Below are 24808 nucleotides of genomic sequence, written 5' to 3'. Positions count from 1 at the left end.
CTCTCAGAGGCTTTAGCACTGCCAGGGGCCTTGTTGGTTTTGGACAGAGATTACTGCTTAGTTTTGAGGTTTTCTTCCCATAGTGGCTTTCTTCTTGTGCCAGAAAACACATTCAGTTGTGCCTTTGAATACATTTGTGTATGTGTGTGTTGTAGGTGTACCTCCCTGTGAATACGTCACGGTACCCAGAATCAGCAGCTATTTGTTAGCTGAATGGCTGTCGTGATCTGCCACCAGCACGCGCCGCAGTGTTTTCTGACCAGCTTCAAACTCAGAAGTGTGGCCAGCACAAACAATTAAAGGCATGCCCACTGTGATCTTAGCTTTATTCTTTCATTATGGATCAGCAGCAGCAGGGGCCCTAATTAGTTGTGTTGGCTTGCTGAGAAAATGAATGGGCACTGACTCGACCATAGGGCCAAAACAGGAGCCTCAGGGGTCCAGATGAGCTGGCTTCTTAGAGTGAGTATTGGCAGGGAATCTGTCTTTCTCATTTTGTGTCTGTTTATAGTCATTAGTTCTCATCTGCTTGCTCACTTTGCCTATCAGAACTTGCCTTTTGATTGACTCTCCCCGTTGCTTCGGGGCATATTATCTTGTTTTCCCAATTACTCTTCATTTGCGTTGCTATCATAACCAGGGAGATGATCTGGATCTGGCAGCGTCCCCTTCAATCTCCCAGTCCGTTTTCTGAATTAAAAATGAGTTGATAAGGTCCACCTGCTAACTGGAACTATAATCCTACTTCTCTGCAGACAATGCAACTTCAAAATAATCTTAGCCAGTGCCTAATAATAAATAAGCTGGCCGTTTTTGGTTGATTTCTTTGATGATATAACAGACTGCGATTCACAATTCTTCATGCTGTTCTTATGCCCTGCTCTCAGACTTGTGCATTTCCTCTTTTTTCTCTTTCTCTCACACTCTCTCTGACCTGTGTCTCCTGTCTTGTGTGTTGCAGCTGGGCACAGAGTGGACCGCTCCAGGCGAGTTCAGCAAGTTCAGGTCCCAGTCCTCCAAGTCTGTGCAGTAAGTACCTGTGACAACCGCACACATTGCTTAACGGCACATTTATTCCACTCTCACACCAGCACAGAGACCAAAAAAAGGGCACAAATGCAGATCTCTGCTGGAACATCTCTTAGGACAGTTTTTGTGGTTGTTTCTGTTAAAGTGCCTCTTCAACTCCTAAGTAGCACTAAGTCTGCACCAGTCTGTGTCCATTCATGTCGTCCTGCAACCTCTGTTATAACAATGAAGCCATTGCAGATGGCTTCTATACAATAACAAGAGGAAATTGATCAAGTGTCCCCTGGACACCTAAATGATGCCTCTTGTTGTGCGTAAGTTTGCATGTATGTATGTATGAGCACCCCGTATGAAGAGTGCACTTGTCAGGTGTGTGAGTTGGGAGAATCATTACTGCTAAAAGGGCTCCCTCTCTAAATGTAAGATGAGAAGGTATTAACCTATTCAGTCCTCTCACATCTCACAACACATCTTTCTCCCTAATTGCTCAGGGCAGATGGCATAAAATGGACCCTTTAATGTGAGTGCGGATGTGCAGCAAGTCTGCCTCTAAAGTCATTGTTAAGTTTACATGATTATGTAAGAGAAGAGATACTAAAAATGGTACATCGGTTCCTTTGGGGTCCCAAATTTACTGATTGAATGAAGCTGTAGAGTGCTGGCTTAAATTATTCACGCACACACACACATACACACACATACACACAGTGGTTTTTGTCGTGAAGCTTCAGAATATTTTAGTTCCTAAATGGTACAAATTGGAAGATGAACAGCAGTGTAATGTAATCATATAAGTATTATACAATTATGCTAACAGTTGATAAATGATAATAATGACCAGTGCGGCTGTTCGGTGTAATCTGTGTCCATACAGTGTGATAACAAGGATTCAAATGCCTGAAGTGACAGGGTGATAAGGACTGTCCTTTAAATGTTCATGTATCAGCTTAGGCTAACAGCACGTAGTAGTGTTGAAGTTGTGTAGAGGACCTCTATGGCGACAGTCGGTGAAGGTGTTCAACTGACGCTTTGAAAAATTAACTACTCTGAGAGGCACTAATGTAAGGGAAGAGAGTGAATTTATAACGCAAGATAAATGTGTGCAGACTTAAGTACCAAGTTTAAAAGCATAGTTTTTGGTACATGTGGGTAATGTGCAGCACACATCCACAAAGCCATCAGAAGCCCAGATTCTTCAAATCCCATATGTCCTGATACACTAAAAAAACATTTTTACACAAACATTAATTCTGTTTTATGGACTGGACACGCTAAGATGATATGAATAAAACAGCAGCAATTAAGGCCCTTGTGTCTGGTTTAAAAGGTTGCACTTACCAAAGATTATATCCAACAGCCTACAAGGCTTCTCAGGTCATTTTGGATTAGAAGTTTCTTCACATGTTCCTAAATGCATTATATTCCTCATGCAGCAGTCTTGCATTTTCTCACCCATACTCTAAAGCCACTGTGTTCATCGGTCCCGGACACACAATATATATTGGGTGTGTGTCCACTCTGGACAGAAGAGACAGACCTCTCTAGGGACTCTACAGTGGAACATCAATAGGGTACAATGTAGCTAAACGCCCTCCTGTGGTTAGATAGGAATGTCACAGTGGTAGAAAAAATGGCAGGAATGCTTGTTGCTTTTGGGGAAACATAAACCTATCCTATACCAAGTACACATTTTGTTAATGTTCATGGCCTATGTGCTATATGCTCTTAATTAAACATTTTGGCAATGGTTGTTGTGTGTAGGTTGTTCCATAATTCATTAACTGAGAGGCTGTAAGGCAAGTTTTTTTTTTTTTTTTTTTTATCTCTTTGGTGCGAAGGATTAACTCTGTCTGGTTGGCAGAGCAGGCACACCAGCCTACAAGGGAGCACAGAGTGGTGACAAAAAACAAAAAACCAAAAGAAAAAAAAAAGTAGAAGAAGAATAGAGGGGGAGGATGCGGTTGAAAGTTTTTCAATTTTCTCCTTCCGTCTGACAAGTATGTTGCGCTCTCCCACAATAACAAGACAACACCGGAGAAACCGAGCGTGGAAGCAGAATATGACAGCAACATAAAAAAGGTTGTGCAGCAGAGAAATTTGGGTGTGACACCGCAAGTTTTGTGACCTGTTATTGTTACTCTGTGTGTGTGTGTGTGTGCTAATGTATTTTGAACATAGCTTGTGCACTCTGGCAATATAAAATGGCCCAAACAACCAGCCGTAGCTGTGTGGTTTCTACCTCACTGAGATCTGATGCAGCAGTACCTAATTTCCTTGCCTTGATGTGGAAGATGATTTTACTGTCACATCATAATTTTGTAGTACTAGAGATAAAACAGTAAAATTTTGAGGTTTTGGCCCAGTAATCTGTTATTTTTATAGATACACACTCTTGCTTTAGGCAAAGTGTGTCAAAGATGTTGTAGCATAAGATAATTAGGCAAAATCAAGTTTGATGTTTCTGTGCGTGGGTGTGCGTAAGAGGTCATATTTACACTTTTGCACTCAAGTGCAATACATTCCTCTGTGCTGTGTTTGCTAAATTTTACTGCGCCATTTGAAATTCCTCTCTGCATCTGATGACTTTATTGAAACACCCCAAAGCAAAGGCGTGGGCATGCCACACACACCTTTACACACTTCATTTGTTTACAGCAAGATATGCTTCCAATTGCATGCAGCAGGATTAATTGCCATGCATTCGTGAAAAGGTATTCTTCTAATTATATGGGATAGAATGGAAATGAGCGAATCAACAGTGCAGAATAGAACAAGATATCTTTTTTTAATGCATCAGAGGACGAGTGTAGCAGTAATAGCCCGTCATTAAAGTTGTAAATCACCTGGTTATTTTCAGAAAGTCGATAAAATCATCAAGTAGTTGAGTAGAATAAAGGGTCTCTAGGTGTGAAGTGTGAAGAAGGAAAACTGCTGTGAACATTATAACAATAATTGCACATGAGGCTATAGCTAGCCAATGTCAGCATGATGCTTTTATTCAGTTTGTTATTGGAGAAACAAGGCCCTAATCTTGTGAAATGAGACAAAGCTTATGTGAAAACAAGCATAAAAGAATGAAGCCTGTTGCAGAGCAGAACACGACCAAACGGAGAGCAGCCTTCAGAAATGTAATTGAACAGAGGAGAAAGTGAAACACAACAGACACTCCGACGTTAGCAAGGTTGTTTCCTTTATTTTCACACTCTGGACTGCGGTTATTTATATGTCTCGGTTCATTGGACCTGTACAGCAGATCGTAGTAGAGTTGAGTGAACAGTGACTAATGGCTGCTGCAGGGCTGAATCATATTGTCAGGGAATAAAACATATTGTTGTTGGGGGGTTCACTTTAAAACCGTACGCTTTCTTGTTGGAAGATATATATGCAATCGAATCAATGTCTTCTGAAACTAGAAAATTAGCATGCACTCACATATACAGCACATGTACACACATATATAAATAAAATCAAAACAGCCTCTGCTCGGCTGTTCCTCTGGGGGTATTCTGCATCTTGGATGGCTGCATCTTGCAGGTGCACCACTTTCCTCTCTGCTACATTTTTTCCCCATCAGCCACCACACATTCTCACCCACTGTTTCTGTGGTTGCTCATTCTGTCTCCCTTCCATCTGGAGTCATAATGGCAATTACACGTTAGGATTTTATTTAAAGGTGTAAAACTTGAAGAAGTAGGAATGCAACATGCTGTTGAAAGAGAGCAGAAATTCTTACTTTTATGGCCTTCCTGTTGTCGGGGGCTGTGAGAGTTTATTTTGTATAGGTGGCAATTTTTAATAGATGGGGTGAGCAAGGAAGTTGGACCAGTACACCTGTTAGAGGGATCTGGTAGTCAGCCTCACCACCTGGTTATCACCACCTGGAGGTAATGACTCACACTTGTAGTGTGTGCATGTGTATTTTGGGGGGAACAGTTTTGCCTGTATAGGAAAGCTGAAGTTTCCTGTTCAGAACTTGAGAATTCGGTGTCTCCACATGTCTTTACCAGCTTCTGTATTTCTGCTCACGCAAAACATTCCCCTCTTCTCTGTGGCTCCATCTCATTAGGACTGATCCATTTGAGGATTTACACAGGCTTTTAATCAAATAAAATACATTTTATATTCCTTTCCTTAATGTATTTTATTCATGCAACAATAGCCAGTACTGCAGCAGTCGTTGAATGCTTTTCAATCATGTCACAATTTTAGTCACTTTAGTCTTGTCTTCTTTTTCTTTTTTTCTTTTATTGAAAATGCAATTTCTTCTTCCTGCAGTAATACAGTTATAAACTTAATTTTCTCAGATAATTGATTTTTACAAAAAAAAAATGGAATTTATATGTAGAGCTTTTTTAACCACAGGTGGTGCCATTCTTTTGTTTTCAATTGGGTTGATTAATAAATAAATGTGTATTTTGAAGGCAACAAATTTAATGTAATAATGGCAAGGTGTAATCAACTTTTTTGTCTAAATTATAAATCATTTCATTCATTGATTCTGAAAATATTAACTTAGCCTGGAGAATGAAAATTTGTGCTTTTTTAGAAGCTTTAAAGCACTGAATCAAAGTAAGAAGCAACAAAAGCACCTTTTTTTAGATACCTCCTCAATCTGTTGTCTTGGCATTTAAAATGACACCTGTGATGGTGTCCTTTTTTTGGTCTGTCTTGCTCTTTGTCTCCACCTCTCCTCATATCTGTGAAGTGATAGTTTGGCAGTGCCTGCTAGGTGCTGTCACAACAGCATGATGAGTGACAGTGAAGTAGTCAGATGAGGAACCCAGATAACCCTGTCAACACTATCTTCTTTCTCTGAACAAGCTAACAGAGCCTCGGGCTGTATAGACAACACCGGGGAGATTGACATTTGCTAAAATTCCATAAACTCAACTGCTCTGAGTTGCATACTGAGCTAGTCCGACTCTGTGCTTGTTCTCAAGTATTTGGAGGCTTTTGAGGAGCTTAGACATGGATGTGATTGACAGTCAGTTGAAGATTAGAAAGAGTAGAAGTTTGAAAAACACTGGAAACTAATTAGCTCTGACTGAAGCTCATCAGCACAGCAGGAGTAAGGTCACTGCTTAAAAAATGCCATTAGATAAAAAGCAAGTCAATCTAACAATGTGTGTGTTTTTTCCCAAACTTAGGGGTGTAATGAATGAAATCTAAAATGGCTGCTGCAGACCTTTGACAGTGGTGTGGTGAGAGTGAAAGGTGGAAGCCAAGGTCATCTGTGATGCTGCATTTGGCATTTTGAAGGAGCAGCTTTCAGTTCACAAACTGCAGGAAATGACATTTACGCCTCAACCTGCAGAGCTTGTTGATGTGTGCTCTTACTTCCACACACACACAGAGGCACACGCTGTGCCTCTTGCAATCTTACTTTTGTACTACTTTTTCCCCTCTTTTTCATCTTCATGCCTTTTTTATTTTGACGCTTCGCACTGCAAATGTGCCCATTTGTCCTCTCTGCACATGACTTAACAAAGACTTTCCTGAGACAATGATAGTAGTTCAAAGCAGAGAGTTAACTGCGCCTTTCCCAGCAACAATAGGAGAAACCTAGTGGAGAATGACCAGTTATTTCACTATGGGATCTCTCAGTATCTATAATTGAATCACTTAAGCACTGCTGGCTATTAGCTGGCGAGGAGACTCAAGCAGTTAGAGAGAGGAAAGTATAGTGCTGTTTGCTCATGACCTCATAGGAATACAAATTTAGCACAGAAACAAGCTGAACGCTGCACCTGCTCTTTGCTGAGCTCTTGTGCTGTCTAATCCTGGTACGTATGGATTCCATTAAACATGTGTGAAAGCACATATCCCTGATTGTATTTGAGTGTGACTACCAGCTTTAATACTAGCCTCTCTTCTCTCTAGGAAATGGTTTGTTTCACAGCAGCTGAATTAAAATGAAACCGTTTGCCAGCTAGTTGCAATGACTTCTCTGTCCTGCTTTCTTCCCTCGGGCCTTCACTCCACCATCTGTTTCTATGAGTGATGGGAGCCTGCTGAGACACAAATCTACGTTTGAGTGTGTGTTCAAGTGTATAGTGGCTTATGTTTAATCAGAATGTCTTTGGGGTGTTGATGCACATTTCTCGAGCCATGAAAAACTGCAGTAGCGGACATCTGATTGGCAGTAATGCATGAAGGAGACCAAAGTGTAATACAGGGCCGGTTCTGGCCAAACGTGATTAGAGACAGTAATGATGACAGAGGGTCAGGTTAGTCTGTGGAAACACAGATATTACATTCTGAGCCGCTGGGAACCAGAATGTGAGTGAGTTATATCCACCACGTATTGGCATGTGAGTAGGGATCGGTAGCTGGGAGCACATACAGACACATCATGGTGTGCAGACAGTGTCAGTGTCCACACACTGTTGCCTGATCTGAGCAGAGAGGACTTATTTTTGGATTTTTATTGTGACTGCTTCCTGTGTACCATATCTTTCCCGTCTTTTCATTATGTAGCCCTGTTTCCCCCTCTCTTTTGGAAGCCTATAAATCCCCCTTGTGTTCCCTGCCTGAAGTCTTTGCTTGTGTTTCTCTCTTGTATATCTTCCTGTGTGTCTTCACTGCATGTTTTGTTTCATATGCTATAGGTAAAGCATGTTTCCTTGGTGTCTGCCTTCTGTGTGCTGCTGTCGGCGCTCCTTATTTATTTAAAACATAACAGTTAGGTGTTACAGCAGAGTCAGATTCAATACACATATTGTGGTGTCTTTGTCCAACAATGCTTGTAACTTTCTGGAAGTAACTGTCCCAATATTTCAATTTGGCCAGGTGTGCGTAGGTGAGACAGAAATCAGCGCTTAACCTCCTCCCACTCTCTTTTTGAGTGTGAAACTAAATGCAACACCAAAAAACCTTCTAGGAACACACACACAAATGAGCCACATGTCAACGTATGACACGCATTAGACTTTAAGTGCACAGTCAGTCAGATTTAGACAGTGTAGGTGGGTGTAAGGACCTTTTTTAGGCATGTGTGAGACTACGAGACTTTCAGACACAGATTTTATGTAACCAACTTGGCATTCCTTAAATAGGAGAAATCATATTGCCTATAAAGTGATGATTGTGATATTGTGATAATGTGATGACGATTATCTTCTCACTTCCTTGATCAATCTTATCCAAACATATCATGATTAATTAAAATAGGTATAAAAAGAGGAATGTGTCTGAAAACAAAATTATTCCAACTTTATGGGCAACAAAATGTGTTAGTGTGTCTGAAATTGAATTACTATTATTCTAAATATGACATTTCAGTTGTGATATGGTCCATATGTCAGATTCATTACAGGTTCTTTGTACTGAATGCAACACATCTACAATATGTATCTCAGTTTAGGTTTTGTGATGCAGATCTTTGATAAATAAAAACAGGATATATACCGGTATAGTATAGTGTTTTTCTGAATAAGAGCAAATGTGTAAATCTCAGGTATAATTTTTAAATAAATACTGCCATGATCAAAAGAGCATGTGTTTCTCTCCATCTCAGCATCACAAATACACACACACACACTCACACACACACTGAGAGTAGGGCATTGTGAGAAACTGCAAATTCTTCTTTTTTTTCATTAAAGCCAGTAGGGAGTATCAAAAAGGAAAAAAAAGTGTGAAGTGAAGAATAAGCACTGAAGATAGCAAAGCTATAACCCTATATTAGATAATTACATATGGGGGAATTGGATGTGGTAGAGGAAGAAGACTGTGTGAAAACCGACGGACATGATACAGAAGACGAGAGGGAGGAAGAGACGGGGAAAGAGCAGGGGATGAAGAGGAGAGGGACCAAGTGAAGGGAGAGGGGATGGAAGAAAGAGGATTTATCGAGGCTGCAGGGAAGAGCAGCATGATAGCTCTCTGATGGATTAGGAGGAATGCATGAGAAATGGAGTGAAGAGGGGAGAGAACACAGAGAGAAAAAAGTGAAGTTTGCAGGCCTCCTTGGGGCATCTCTAAACACTGGTATCATTAATGTACTTGAGAGAAGTGTACTCGCTGTGAACAGTCTTTTATTTAAAAGCCACCTGTGGGGATTAGAGAAGGTGAAATCAGGCAAGAGAGAGGGAAAGCAGAGGGGACAGGGTGACAGTCAGATAGCATGAATGAGAAATTGAGTTGGAAAAAGAGGGAAGATACTGGAAAAGTAGAATCAGGAAATTGCTGTTGCCGGTGGGCAGATAGGAAAGGAGTGTCATGATAGAAGAGAATGGTATTTACCAGAGGCAGGAAGTATACTGTGTTCATTTTACTTTGGCTCTGCTCACTGAAAACATGTCAGTAATACTGAGGAGTGTGTCAATCCATCTGTTGGACTGACAATTTTTTTCGAGTCCAACAGTTTTCCTTTGAGATGCTTATGAAAGGAGTTTATCAGCAGGGAAAAACATCTCTATACATTTCATACCGGATAAATATTTCATGCTTCAAACCGAGCAGACTTCAGGCATCTCTGAATATTGTTTGGCTCTGACAGTCCTTTCTTACGGTATCTAGCCCTTTGTCTGTCTCTATCTGTTCAGCCCAGTGAAGGGAAACTGGAAACAAAGACTCCAATTAGTCGGGCAATTAGACTCCTGTTTTGTGTCCTCTACTCCTCCTCTGAGTCACACACTAATAGCTATTCTTTGCGCTTCCATCTCTCATTTGCCCTTCACTTGCTCTTTCATGTTTTTTTTTCTCTTCTGGCATGAAGTTCTTTATGAAATCACATCTCAGTTATATTCACTGTAATGCATTTTTCCTCCAGGAAGGCATTTATAATTCCCTCTCTGTTTCTGCATTCATTTGCTATTTATCGCTCCTCCTTCATCTTTTTCTCCCGCCCGTCTCTTCATCTTCTTCAACCGAGGCTGCCTCATCATCCATCAAGTTTGGTGTGACCAGTCTGTTCACACACGGACCTACAGTATATAAACCTGTCACTTTGGTTACATAATTCTGCTTTTTTTTATTTTATATATATATATATTTATATATTCTGATTCAAATCGTTCTTCAGTCTTTCATTTTCCTGTACAACATCCATCTTCTTTGCACCAAACCTAAAAGAAAAACATAAAGAATTTGTGCAAAGTTTTCTTGTAAAAAGGAAATATCTATCAACAGAAAGCCGAAGGCAGCAAACAGTGAGTCCCACAGGACCAAACAAATATGTCACCAGTGGAAGGAAAAATGAAATTGCTACTGAATTGGCATACAAAATGACTTCAAATCACAAACACAAAATATGAAGATGTAGAGGAAATAGATAAACAAACAGAACCGTGTGTGGATAGAAGTTTCTGTTCAGCTTTCTTTCTTTGTTTATCCCTGTTTGTGAATGTGTTTCCTCTGTTTGCTGATATATTTGTGGTCTGCAGTGTGTTTGTGTATCTCTGGTCTTTCTTGGCTTCATATGACACAAAGGCAGGTTTCTATTGGCCGAGCTGCAGCTCTGTCACTCTTTCTGGCTTGTTGAGTGTGGTGTGTATACTGTATTTTGTTGTTTCTGTGAGCAACAAGGGGCTACAAGATATCAACAAATGTTGGACAACAGAATATGTTTAGCATGCATTCAGACAATTGTGTACACACATCTGTTCTATTTATTTGCAGTGGGTAGCCCTCTATGTCAGTGGACAGCCTGTGTGGCGGCAGACTGCACGCTCTCATCTCTGACATTAGATTATCAGATTAAGTCTGATTATAGGCTGAAATAGACAATGTAATGAAGGGTCAGGAAATTTACTGATATCCCTAAAACCATTAATCTACAGGGATTGGACCTCGGTAAATTAAATCAGTTTTCCCCAGGATGGTCAGAAAGAAAGTTTACTTTGGTGGAATGGAACACATTTTTCATATTTATCTGATCTTATCTAATGGCAGTTTGACTGTGTTTTGTCTGGGGTGAATGCAAAATACAATATTATTTGCTCTGTTTTTTTTAAACACAGAGTCCGGGGTTAGAAGCGGCATAATGTTTGAATCATTTGGAAAAAAGGGCAAGTGGGGATGCCAGGAGCTGAAAGTGGCACTTAGGTTTGCTGAGTGCCATTTCAGCAGCTGCACAGAGAGATATTCCCTATTCATGAGAGAGTGGCCTTAGCACACTGTCAGTGCTCTCCTGCACCTGCAATGATTTATTGGTTACAGAACGCTGGGCAGCCGGATGATGTGGCGACGTTTATGCACGGGGCAACACGTGACCACCCCCCCATTCAGCCTTTGTCCTTCCCTTTCAACTCGGTCAACCACATGAGGGATGAAAACACACACACAAAAAAAGAAGTGTGTCAACAAAACTTCTACTTTAATGTGTGTATTTAATGATGATTGGAACGTCATTAAATAATAGGGTTATCTAAGATTTTTACAAAAATAAACTATTGTCACATTGTGTGCGTGCAGGCTGGGTGTGTGTGTGGGTGTGTTTCATTGTTATAGGAAATAACATATACAGTAAAACTTTAAATAGTCCTTTACTCAGTCTAAGCAGCAGTTCCAGAGAAATACTGGAGCCTGGATAAGTGTAAAATGTTGATTTATGTGGAGAATCGATTTTCTTCCTCCCAGTCTCTGAAGCAGTGTTTTATTCAGGATCTGAGGCTTATAATATCATGGCTCACTGCAGTCTCTTTTGCCATCTCGCCTGAAGCACGGAGTTACATTAGAGGTTGATTAATCTGTTTATGCTCGGGTCCAATTGACATTTGGTTTATGGGTATTTTGAGTTTTTAAATGAAACAGTTTTCCTTACTGCTCTACAATCCGGTTTAACTGTCATCCTCATAGTTTTCAGTGGCCCATAGTTGCTCACAGTGTTGGTTTAAGTGTGAACACTTGATTAGGGCCCTAAGGTGGAAGGAGCAGAAGTGCCCCTAATTAAATGTCTGACGGTATGTTCTCTTTGTTTCCTCTCCAGTCTGATCTCATCCAGACGATACTACTTCGAGATCCTTCACAAGCAGGATGATAAGGGCTCAGATCACGTGGAGGTTGGGGTAAGCGTACCTGTATGTTGTCTCTCTGTCTACACTGCATCAGACTCACTTAACATCTTGCATCGATGTGTCATGGATGATCTCATCACAAGGTGACAGCTCTAAGTGCATCAGTTCACACCTGCATTACATTTTTATCTCTACATGCGTCCCAAGTGATCACTTGTCATCGGATCTCACTCCCCTTATCCGTATGCAAATAAACACATCATTTCCACGTCAAAGACCAAATGTAGCAAGAATGCTGCAAATTAAAAGGAGAACAATGCTAATTATTTATTGGTGTGTACAGACAAACCTAATCACTCATGATGTTTGGTAGACTATTTCAGAGTGAGACAGTCACCCTTGGCATTATTAAAGATGATCCCACTGGCATACAAATGTGCATACAACTGCTTTTTCGGGAGTAAGTCTGTTGACTTGGGAAACCTTCACGGTGGCTCAGGACATATTTACATGTTCACTACAAAATTTGGTGTCAAGGCATTTAAATCAAGGATAGCCCCCCCCCCCTGTATCTCAGCGCATCTTGTGTGGGTTCACACTCGATGCTTAGAGCTGTGCCAGGTGTGAAAAGGGCCTGAGTGGTGTCTGAAAAGGTGAGAAATGAAGGGTTGTGTTTACAAAGGAAAGCTGTCCTTTCCCTTCTTTACTCTACAGTGCTGCTCAAATGTTTGTGAACCCTTTAGAATGTTCTAATCTATAACAATGATGCAAAACATCGCTTCAATTTTCCATTGATTGACACACCTCTGATTAGCCTTCACATGTAATTTTGGATTGTTTTCCTGACCAAAAAAGTGTCAGCACCTGAAAATGATGTTTTGTGCCATATTTATGAAAAAACGAACAGCACTGTATATTACTCTGCACTCCCCCTGCTTTTCTAGTTTCAGAGCTGTGCCATGCAGTACATTACCTGCTTGCTGTTGCTCTGGCATAGGGAAGCAGCATATAGACTCATTTAAAATCTCCCCTGCTGTCCTCTTCCCATTTCTTTATCTGTCACGGCACACCTTCTTCATCATCACACATTCTCATCAGTTTTTTCTCTCAGTGTTACTTTGTTCTGTACTTCTCCAAGTCTCCTCTGCACCATTTCTCTCTCTCTCTCCCTCTCTCTCTCTCTGGTGGTGTTCTGCTCCTCAGGCAAACAGCAGAAATGAGTGGGGCTTAATTTCGAGATGAAGTTTCAAACGAGAGCCCACATACCTCGTGTGAGCCTTTACTTTGAGTGGGAGGGCAGATGATAAAAAGAGATCACTAGTGTGTGTGTGGAATGGATCTCCTAACAAGCCTGAGGTTATCATCATCCCAGTGACCATCACCATCAGCAGAGCAACTGCTGCTACTGCAGTTGCACAGAACTTTAGTGTCATTTTTACATCCTCAAGGTTATTTTTTTCCTTTCTCTCCTTACCTACAAACTCTGTTTTGTGCCTCAGGCTGCATTCCTCTTCTGCCTCCTGTTTATTCCAGGATATTTATGCACCTGCACTATTGTATTTGTATTTTTATTTACTTTCATCATTTCAGTTCCTTGCAGTTATTACTGCACATTCTAGTTTTGCTGCTCTTTGTAGTACAGGTTTCTCTATATTCAAGTCTCTCCAGGATTCCATCACTACATCATTTCTTAGATTGGCTTTGAGAATATATTACACAGTACTCTGAGAGCTGCAAGAAATGGGACGTATGTGTTGGAAACTTCAGACTAGTTTTAAATTCAGCAGCTATCTACCCATGACAAAACTTTCAAACAGACAGTATGACACGTTAGCTAATTATTGGCAGGTCCCACAAGTACATTAAAGTTGCTGTGGGATGTTGTGGGTCATTAATGTGGGTGTGTTGTGAATATGCTGCTAATGATGTACAAGTGTAACTCATAAATTACAACCTGTGACAGCTACATCCCAGTGGCAATACCTTTCCTTTTGAGAGCATTTTGGTGATATACAAGGCAATAAAACCTGCAAGGACACACTGTTGTCCTTGTGGCTGCACTACTGACTTCTTATCATTGATCGAGGAGCTGTGAGTCAATGCAAAGGGATTCTCTGAAATAATGAAGGACTGTATAGTTGGAACGATTTTACTTTTGGGCAGTACAGTATTAGTGTAAGGCATTATTGGTCAATTATAACCAAGAACTGAGATCACTAAAGTAGGAAGAAGGGAAGCGGTTGAGTCGAACTGTATGTATGCGTGCCATTCTTTAGACATATCGTCCTTGATTGTCAGAGAGCTTGCAGGTTCATTCTGACAACAGTTTTCCAAGCTTTTGAAGCAGGTTTAGCAGTGTGGAGGCTCTACAGTAGTTCAAGATCAGAAAATGATTTCTCAGTAGATTTCTCCAATCCAAGCTGCTGCTATACCTCAAAAATTCTGTATTGTGGGTGCAGACAGCAAATGTTTAGTCATAGGCAAACAGAGGAGGATGCCATTTGACCTAGGCCTTTGTGGAAAGAAGCCAAATCCCTGCCATCACTCTGTGGGTGGAGGAAGGCCTTTGCATCTGGCCTGCACTTCTCAAGCTGTCTTTGTTGGTATAAGTTTTTGGCCCCATGTGAATATCCAGATAAAGTCACACCTTCTGTTGTGCTCAGGGAGAATTAAGTGGATCGTGTTTTCCAGACTCTTCTCTCCGTTGGTATTAGTATTAGCTCCTGTTAGCTTAGCTTTCAGCCTACGTCTGTATTAATGTATTATATATTATTGATGCATTATCAACCAGTAAAGTTGATAGGGTCAGCAGATACTGAACAACACTAGCACTAATTCTCATGTCGTATTTTAAGCCATTTGATGGAAGTAACTATTTTTTGTCTCCACCACCTAGGAAGAGGAAATGCCTCTGTAGTTGCTTATATCCACATTTTTTTAATGTCTCACTGTCAGCTGGTGCCTTTTAACAGCAGAGAATGTAAGCCCCAGCAGTAAGGGTTAGGAGACAATGAAGTGCTGAATATAACATGTGTAGGAACATAATTATATAAAAAAGCTGATTAGAGTATCTTTAAAAGAGATTTATTATTTCAGTGGATCATATTTAATCTGGAAGAGAGGAGGAGGAAATAATTGCAGTGTGTGACAGAAGGTGTATACATGTATACTGTAGTCTGTTATCTGGCAGTCATTCAGACAAATGTTCATGTGATTATATCTAGCAGTGAATCAAGGTCATGTAGAAATCCATCTCCCTTTCTGTTTCTCACTCCCTTTATCTCTTTCTTCCCCTCAGCCAACTACCCACGAGGCCATCAAAGTGGGTTCGTACTAGTAGAAACAATTTAATGAAGCACATAAAAGTCATGCAGCAAATCAAGACTGCGTGTGTATGTGTGGTGTGCTGTCTTAGGAAGATCCCCGTATGTGATTTAACAGAGGAATACATTTCACACCTTGACAAAAATAGCAGATTTACCGTGACCAGCCCACAACAGTGTAAGCCCAGGGCTCACATAAATCCACAGAAAACTAGGCTCTCATTTGTTAAAGAGCAGATAGTGTGGATTCACAGCTTTTCCCTCCTGTGTTCTGTGCAAAGCTGTGATTGTGTGGTCAAAGGTTGGCTCTTCCTCTGGGAAAGCATTCGTTTAGTGTCTACTGAAGAAATGAGAAGGAGTAAATATCAAATAGTACACAAGCACAGTCTAAGAGTTATTGTTTATAAAGAAAGAGAATCCCTGTTTTCTCTGTATTGTGCAGGAATTAGGCAGAATGGTTGCAGGAAGGTGGAACATAAACAGAATTACAGACAGGAAGAGGCAGGTTTGGAATACACCGTGCCTTCCCTGAGGGCACGGAAACAACTGTGTTTGTGTTTAGGAACTGTAGACCAATGAATGAGGAGGTTGCAAAGGATGAGCAGGCGAAAAACCAAACCTACACTCTGACTTAAACTTTCCACTAATTTCTACACTAGCCTCCATGTTTTCCTTCAGTTAACTTCAAATAAACTATTTTAAAGTGATGACTTTTTAAATGGATTGCATGACGTGATAGGTGATTTAGGGAGCAGTAGTTTCATTAACTATCTTAATTACCATCTGAATCTTTGTCAGTAAAACACAGGAGCTTTCCACAAGCCTAATGGAAAACATCTATTGCTAGCAATGTGACAGAATGAAGGAAAGTGTTGGCCATTAAATGGTATGAGTGAGTGAGTGAGAGAAAGAAGAGAAGAAAGTCACGCCTTAATTAGCAGTGGCAACTTTATGGACAGGCTGGTGTATGGGATTTAAATGCAGAAATTTAATGGCCCTGTTTTAACGTTCCTGCCAGGCCAAGTCTCAAACTGCCCACCAATTAATACTCACACTCATGTCTGCACACACACAGGCCTCTCAACATCTGCCTCACGCCTTCCCTCTTTAATAAAAATCAGCAGTGGTCCGAGCGACCTGGAGCCAGCTGTTAAAGTACATTGTGTGTGTCTGAAATAAATTAGCTTTCAGTTTCTTTACCACACTAGCAGTTTCTGAGACCAGTTCAGCAACTCTTAGACATATTGAGTTGTATTTGTCGCTTCATTACACTTTCACTGTCTTTACCTTTTTGCATATAGCTCATTTACTGCGCCCCTTACCATGTCCACATTTGCTTTTCTTATTGCATAAAGTTCTTTTGACATGCATTTACAGATCTTATTTTACCAGAATTACTTTACAGACTTGATTCACCATCAGTGTTTTGCTGGCCTTGTCATCTCTAACTTCTTTCCAAGGTTGAGGGATGATTGACAAGTTAGTGACCTAAGGTGGAGTCAATTTTAGAAAACCTGTAGCATGCATAGTTATCAATACATTTGAGATCCCTCCTGTAGAAGGCGCTGTCTCCGGTTATGCCATAATCAATCAATCAATCAATGTTAAAGTGGTGACCACAGAGCTCCTTCTTCATCCTGAGGAGTAATCTGGGGCCAAGGTGAATAGAGCCATTGTTACACGCAGTCAAAGTCCACTTTCATAGACTAGCATTTCCACTATAGACTTCAGCACTGCCTTGCAATTACCCAGTTCAATTTTTCTGAACTGCACATGTATGTAATGAGAGCTGCTGAAAGCATCCCCTTCTGACCACATACGTCACTGGCTCCTTGAGGTGTGTTCATTACACTGCCATGTTCTTTCATCCTTCAGAGACCACTATTTGTACCATTCAGTGCAACTAAAAGAAATGCAATATATCCTGCAGGGCCTCCTTCTTTATGAGGATAAAAGTGTAGGCATTCTTATTCGGAATCTCTCCTCAATTAATAAAACCATATTGTATTGTTCTCATTGATGAACTTCTCATGCTCAAAGCCCCTGTACAGACACTTACACACAGTTACCCTGTGTGGGATATAAAGATGTAAGCAGAGCTAATATTTCTCTGAGAGAGAGAGAGAGAGAGAGAGAGCTCTTCCTGTCTAATATGCCAACTTTCCTCTCGTCATCATGCAGATTTTATCAGACACATCCCAAAGAGCACCATCCCACACACGACAAACCATTTCAGCATTCAAACAGAAGCTATGTAGAGCCTTGTCACCTACATCCATTGTGAACTTGTCAGTTTAACTTACATTATCTTTGTCCTGTCTAACCCAGTGTCTCGCTGTGCCCCTGAATCTTGCAGAGACACTGCATGTGATCAACAGGACCAACTAAATATGTTTGGAAGTTATGCTAATTATGCTAAAGTATTGAAATACATTCCCATAGCCTTGAAAATATAGATTATGATCAACATGGTTGGAAACATCCCAAATATTGTGCTGTTTTAGCTACTTTGCTCCAGAGTTTTCATGTTTGATTTAATTTTCTTTTGGAGTTTTTAACTTTGAAGTACACTTTAGGCACCCAAGCATTTAGATCATATCAAATTTATTTTATCGTTGCATGTTTTAAATCTGCCTCTGGCTGTGCTATCAGATTCACAGTTGTTACATCTTGTCATCGTGTTTGTACTGTCATGCTGATTTAGTTCTAACCCCTTTTCTTTTTGTCTTAGTTTCATGTCTATGTGCATTGAGGTCAAACAGCTTATTTTCAATATTGTCCAAGTCCCTGCACGTGCTTGTTATAATCTTTATTCATGTGCAGGTAGAAGGACGTTCTGTCATGTAGTTCTGGCTTGATTTGGATCTAGTGAGAGTGTTAGTGTGACTAACTAGTTTCCCCTCAGAGCACACAGGGCATCGCTGTAGATGCAGTGACTACAACGTGCCAGTAATTGCTGTGGATATTGGGCTCATTTGTCTTTCTGAAATGTCTGGTCTGAGAGACTTTGGCTAATGTATAATTCAACATAGAAAATCAAACACCCCGTCTCCGTATCCACCTCCTCATCTCTCTTTGAATATTGTTCCTTCATCATCCCCGAGCAAAACATGAAATGACATAAAAAACAAGCCTCTGTTTTCATGTCACTGACTGGGAATGGAGAGTGCCATTTATCCTCAAGCATGTAAATGTTTAGTTATGTTTAGTTGTCAATTGAAATAAGAGTATAATTATGCAGGAGCTCTGTGACTGTTTTGATTCTGTACTGTTCAGCTTTTCTGCAGTCCCTAGTCTTCGTCTACATTCTTGTCAACTTTCATTGAATAAGGGTTCTAAGGGTATCAGCAAAGCATCAAAACACCAGCAGCCTTTTGTGTCTTCTGTGCTCTGCTGGGGAGGTATTTGTTCAGAGCCTGTCAGAAGTCTAGATTCTTTGCTGCCAGGCACCTGTCAATGGGCAGCACTATACCTCCGCGCTACTACAGACGGCTTTCCACTATACAGCCAGTGTTAATATTCACTCTTTGTTTCTCCTCCTTCCTAAGCTGTCATACCTTTTCTTACATCCTATCAGAAAAGTGAACTTTATCTTGTCATCCCAGAAAAAGTTTTTCCCCACCATTAAAAAACAGATGTGTCATTAACAAAATCTAGAAAGAGCTACTTTAACAGTAGATATACAAGCTATGACTCATACAGTGTGTTACCATGTATGACTCTCTGTAAATGGCAATAGAGTGACACTTCACCCTAAATTCCAGCTGAAGTGTGAATCATCTCATAATTCTTGGCACTGTATCCCATTCTGAATGAAGTCACCATTGCTCTGGCCAAACATATTTCTGGCAACAGAAACACAAAGACTCGTCAATGAGAACACCTGCGCTGTGTTGTTTCATATTCTAACCCATAATGAGTGATCACTGTTCATAATTATATTACCACATGTTTTGGCAAAACAGGACTGTATAAAGTAAAACCCTGTAACTGATACTTCCATTGAGATCAACCACGCTGTGTATCTGAAAAGGATACGCAGCGTGACAGTTCAGCCTGTCCAAATTAAGCCATACAGTATGTGTCAAACTCTGCAAGGGTCTTAACTTGAAGGCTCAAAGCCTTTTCATGATTTAGAGACATTTTTATCTAATGGGCGCATTGGAGACTTTATCAGTGCGGTTTTCTTGATCTCTCCTTTCTTTTTCTCCATCCATTCAGGACTAAATTAGAGCCACGAGTAGTTAACAAAATACTAACTAGCCCTCCAAAAAAGTTATGTATTATTTACCACCTCTCTATGATCTAGACTTGACCCATTTTTTAGTGCCTTCTTTCTCACGCTTATACCACGACAGCTTAGATCAGTTTGTCTTAGTTTATTCATCCATTATAGATCATCCATGTCTTGTTCATTTTTAAGGCTCACATGTACAGTACATTAAATAAATATCAATATTGTAGTTCCAGCCCCCTCTTGCCCTTTCTGCCAGGCAGGTATCGTCAGGCTTAACATCTTACCACCTTAAGCCTAAAAACCAGGAGAGTGAAGTGGACACACAACAGTAGTACAAAAATTGAGATTATGGTAACAAAAATAAATAAATAAATAAATGTTTAATTCAGAACAGGACGGTTGTCACAAGTGATTTTAGTGTACATTTGGAGATGTCAGATGTGTCAAAACAACTTCATATCCACAGCGCCTCAGGCTTTGGAGCAACTGACTGAAGTAAAGGAAACCAACTTCGGCAAGCAGTCGGTTCTCTCAGAAGCAATAAAGTCTTGATCATCAAGGGATTAAAAAAAAATAACCCATGCCTGCTGGAACCAGAGCCAAACTACCTCTCACTGTGTGCAAGTTGGAATGAAAGACCAGCATGTGTGTTAGTCCAGCGGGCACCAAACCAAACTCTACGTGTAGCACCAAGAGCTGCTTTCAGGCAGCTGATTGAAAACAATATCAAACCTTTATATGTCAGTGGGCGGTCCAGTCCTGATGAAACAACACTGCTGGCAACCCATTGTCATTTTGCTCTGAAGTTGTTACTTTTTATTATTTCCCCTTGGATATTGATTTTTTTTTCCTCTCTGTTGAACTTGTAGGGCCAGTGAGCAGGCCTCTGCCTGCTGCTTCCTGTCAATACTATTATACACATCCGCACACACACACCTACACTCACAGCCTCACAAACATACTCTCTGTATGTGCACATATTAGGTTCATACACATACCAGACTGGGAGATTACATCAAATTTATGAGAGCTGACCAGGAACAGCACACATTTCCACACAGTTGTAAAATGGGTGCAAATGTTTCTTTGAGTCTTGTGTTCTCCTAAGTGCTGTGGTAAGGCCTGAAAGTGATGAACCATGTGATGACCCTCTCCCATGCAGTCTGTGCTCTCTCTCTCTCTCTCTCTCTTTGTGCACATTTGCATCTGAAACACACTATTGACAACATAAATGAACAGACAGGTCAGTTTCCACTGATTCCCAACATGACATTCTGGATTTGGTCATTTCGGTGAATCGAAGCTCAGAAGTAAAGGTGGTGATGGTCTGTGTCCTCTGTGGGACTTTCTTGTTCAGTCCACCCAGTGCTGGGAGTTTCACTGTCTCTTTTCGGGGTATTGATGCAACATTGTCATACACACGCTCAGCTGTTGCTGCTGTTGTTGTTGCGTTCATGTAAAAATTATTAATTACATCTGACGTGGACTTTTTTCTTGAGTTGTGTGAAAGCCTCCTGGCTTGACCTTGAAGACAATCACCCTGAAATGTGGCACACTGCTTGAAGCCTTTGGTGACCTGCTGAGCTGCTCCCTGCTGCTGCTGCTCAGCATGATGCTACACCGTGTCCTTGTTTGTTGTTCTCATGTATGTACACTTCTGTGTGCTTCTGTATCATTGTAGTCAGATGTGCTGAGTTTTGTGTCTCAGAAATAGGTGTAAGAATCAGTTCTTTGGCAGGCTTCCACAAAATCTGAAAAATCTGTGTGCGTGTGTTTGCAGTGCATACATATGTAGAGGCATTTGCATGAGCCCGAGGAGAGTGTTTATATTTATATTCTCGAGCCAAGGGTTGGAAAATGACCTGTCTCCTGTGATTATATCCTGGGTAACCAGAAGTGACGAGGTAATTGTGAAATCTATTTAAAAGAATTGTAACGTGTCTCATTCTCTCTGTCTTTATTTCTCTCTCCATGCTCATCTGTTTTCAGGTCATTACTAGATCTTCCTTTTTTACACCTACTTGTCAGTGTCTTATTCATACGAGCGTGTTCTTGCTTTGTTCACGGCCTATTTTCACTGGTGTTTTTTTGTTCTTGTTTGCCTCTTCCTTTACCCCTTACGGCATCACATATCTTGTTCCCTACCTCATCCATTTCCACTGTCTCTCTCCTGGTAGGTGTGTTTATATGAAATCCCAGCATCAGATCGATCCTGTGATGTTGCAAAGATCAATAACACAGGGAGTGTCACAGTTCAGCCAGCAGACAGTGATGGACGTTTTCTGCTCAACTTATAGTTTCCACATGTTGGTGTTTTTTTCTTCTCACTCAATCCTTTTTTCTCTCACCCACAGTGGCGACCATTCCTTCCCGGTCTGAAATATGAAGTGATAGACTCAGCCTACATCTCCCTCTACACAGGTAAGAGCTATTCATCCTGGCTGATACACAGCATGAGAAGCTTTTCTGCCATCTCTTTTCTAATGTTTGTAGGAACTCTGATTGGTTATGTTTGTTGGATTTGTGTTAGAAAGTGATGTGTTATACAGCTGTTACTGCTTGTGCAGTCGAAGCAGCATCCGTGAGCTCTATGGGCCAGGTGATGGCCTATGTTTACTGCAATACAAAACAAGTGCTGCTGTTGGACGTCCCAGAATAGATTCACATTACTACAGAAGCCTACTATGCTGATTAAGAATAGATCAGAATAATAGATCAGGTAGTATTAGAGGTGCTCCTGTTCAGTGCTGAGGAGACTGGTCTCCTGATTTAGCGCCCTCAGAATATTACCTTTCTCAATTTGCTCAGTGATTTCAAGTTTTACAGTGATGATGATGATGTCATTTCTGTTGCTCAAAGACACCAACTTCTGGAGAGAGGGATTACATAAAAATAAAAATAAAAAATACAAAAAATGTTTTAAGCTTCCTTAAGCCACACAAGTGTATTGATCACTGCTCAGAGATAAACATGCACATGAGACACTTTTAATTACAAATGACATCTTTCTGTTTATCTTGCCAGCTGGAAATGAGATGCTATGAAAAAACATTTCATGAACTCAGTCTGGTATTGATCAGTCCTGCCCCTTGAACATTTTATTCTCTGTATCTTGATGACGGCTTAAAGTAGATTTTTTTTTTAACTTACAGGGCCGTTATAAATGTCAAAACTTCTCTGTGTGGGGCCAAAGAGAAGATACAGAGTCTAATAGATGCTCTATTTTTCTCTAAAAGTGTCATTCATAGCAAGGATGACAGCACTAACTCCTGAGTAGATGTCTTACCTCTATAGCTCCAAGAATAGTAATGTGTCACTGGGATTCCGTATTGTTAACAGTTGGAAAATGCCAGCAGCACAGAAAATGACGCGTGGAGTTGTCATCTTGAGCAAAGCTGCAGTGTTTTGTGGATGCATGCCAAAACCTGCCTTCTTGTTTATGACAAGCTGTGACAGAGAAGAATGAGCTCTCATACAGTATATGAGGTCACCAGAATAGCTATCCCCTCATCTGTCTCCTTCCACTCATCCATCCCTTCTCCACCCTTTATGTCACACTCCCTCATTCCCTCACCAGTTTTTCCCATTCTCTCACTCTGGAAAGAATTAATTCATGTTTGAGGGGAACTCAGAGAGACATGTTGTCTTGTCCCATATACATCTTGTATTTATTGTAATTACATAATTTGATTTTAGTGTTAAAACAGATAAAATTGTTACCCAGATGGCAGTTGTTTCTTTGTAAAATTGCATACTCGTAACACATAAATTCTGGCATTAATACAACAACAAAATAAGTAAATAAGCACTAAATAGTATACCCACATAAATTTGGGATTTGGGATTTTAAATGAGGGTCCAGCTCAATATCTGTGCTACAAACAAATGGAGAATGTGTTTCCCTTGTGGTGTTTGTCTCCTTGTTTTAAGGTTCTCAGTAATAGATGATTAGTCTGGGCTGATCTAGTGTGCAGTGATCAAGAGATGTCTTATTGTTGGAAAAAGGACCTTTAAAAAGACTCTGTGTAGAGCACACACACACACACACACACACACACACTGTATCATTCATCCCTCTGGAGGATAAAATGATGCTGACCACCCTGTTAATTATAAAGAATTTCTCCCATCAGGCCTTGCTCCTGACATGCCATTAATCACATGTGCTCTCTCCTCCCTCCCTGTTATCGATTGGTATAATTATGACTCTGCTCTGTGGTGTTTTTGTTTGCTTCCAACTTTTTTTTATTATCCCCACTCTTCAGATTTTGTTCCTGCTCATGTCATCTTCTTCTTCTTCCTTTGTTTCTTCCTCTCTGCCTTCTCTTTGTTTGCTTTTGTTTTTTTCTCCAGCTTGTCATAGATAATAAAGAGTAATAATGATTGTACATTTCATTGTCTTTACAAGAGTAAGCCTCAGATTTTGGTATTGTTAAGGTCATCAAAATAGTGAATCATCTGCCTCTAGCTCTCTTTCTTTCTCTTATTTTCAGATGAGTCAAATCTGAAGATGAACATTGTGGACCACATCCCGCAGACCTCGGCCAGTCACATCCGTCTCCCAGAAGAGCCTCAGCCTCAGGGTCTAGAAGGAGGCAGAATCCTGCAGCACGGAGCCGATATGCTGAAGCCAGATCCCAGGGATACCTTCTTTAGCAGTAAATCTGCCTGTCATCATTTCATGCTGTCCACTTTTTCTGTCGTCATCGTGACTTTTTTAGCTTGCTGTTTGTTATAACTGCCAGCTTCACTGTCATCTTAGCATCATTCGAACTGTCCTTTTAACTGACTGGCTGTGTCCCAGTGATTGCATATGTTGCATTTGTTTAAAACAGAATTTCATTACACATATTTGTAAATCCAATATTTACCTCCCCGCTCTCTCTCTCTCTCTCTCTCTGTCTGTCTGTCTGTCTGTCTGTCCAGCCCCTATGATCGACCCCTCTCATGTGGAAAACGTTCTTCCAGCCTGTCTCTACTCTCCAACCTACGTAGTCAAAGATTTCCCCATCGCCAGATACCAGGGCCTGCAGTTTGTAAGTCATCTTCCCTTGGCATCACACAACCGTGATGATTGTATTAGACTTTGTGTATTATAATAGCCATTTCTTCCTGAAGCTAGACTAGTTAGATCTGCATTTATTCAAGGCCCTTTCAGTCAGTTTGAAGGGACAGCGAGCACATGACTCCCTGCACATTTGGACATAATTGTTGCATGGTGGCAGAGAGAGTTGAGCACTGCTCCCCCCTTTAGGGCAACA

At 40.7% G+C, this 24808-nt stretch overlaps 1 protein-coding gene across 1 annotated transcript in view; it reads left to right on the top strand.

Moving 5' to 3' along the window:
* The window catches only part of b4galnt4a (beta-1,4-N-acetyl-galactosaminyl transferase 4a), a 116644-nt gene that overhangs the window by 84938 nt on the left and 6898 nt on the right, over positions 1 to 24808 (top strand). Inside the window, exons 7-11 of the mRNA XM_028408597.1 lie at positions 962 to 1029; positions 11960 to 12038; positions 21902 to 21968; positions 24041 to 24205; positions 24474 to 24583. Of these exons, the coding sequence (XP_028264398.1) occupies positions 962 to 1029; positions 11960 to 12038; positions 21902 to 21968; positions 24041 to 24205; positions 24474 to 24583 (489 nt within the window). The remainder of the gene's footprint in view (positions 1 to 961; positions 1030 to 11959; positions 12039 to 21901; positions 21969 to 24040; positions 24206 to 24473; positions 24584 to 24808) is intronic.

This window comes from Parambassis ranga, chromosome 6, assembly GCF_900634625.1.
Source record: "Parambassis ranga chromosome 6, fParRan2.1, whole genome shotgun sequence".
NCBI classification, from domain to species: Eukaryota; Metazoa; Chordata; class Actinopteri; family Ambassidae; genus Parambassis; species Parambassis ranga.
This window is presented reverse-complemented; position numbering and strand designations above follow the sequence as displayed.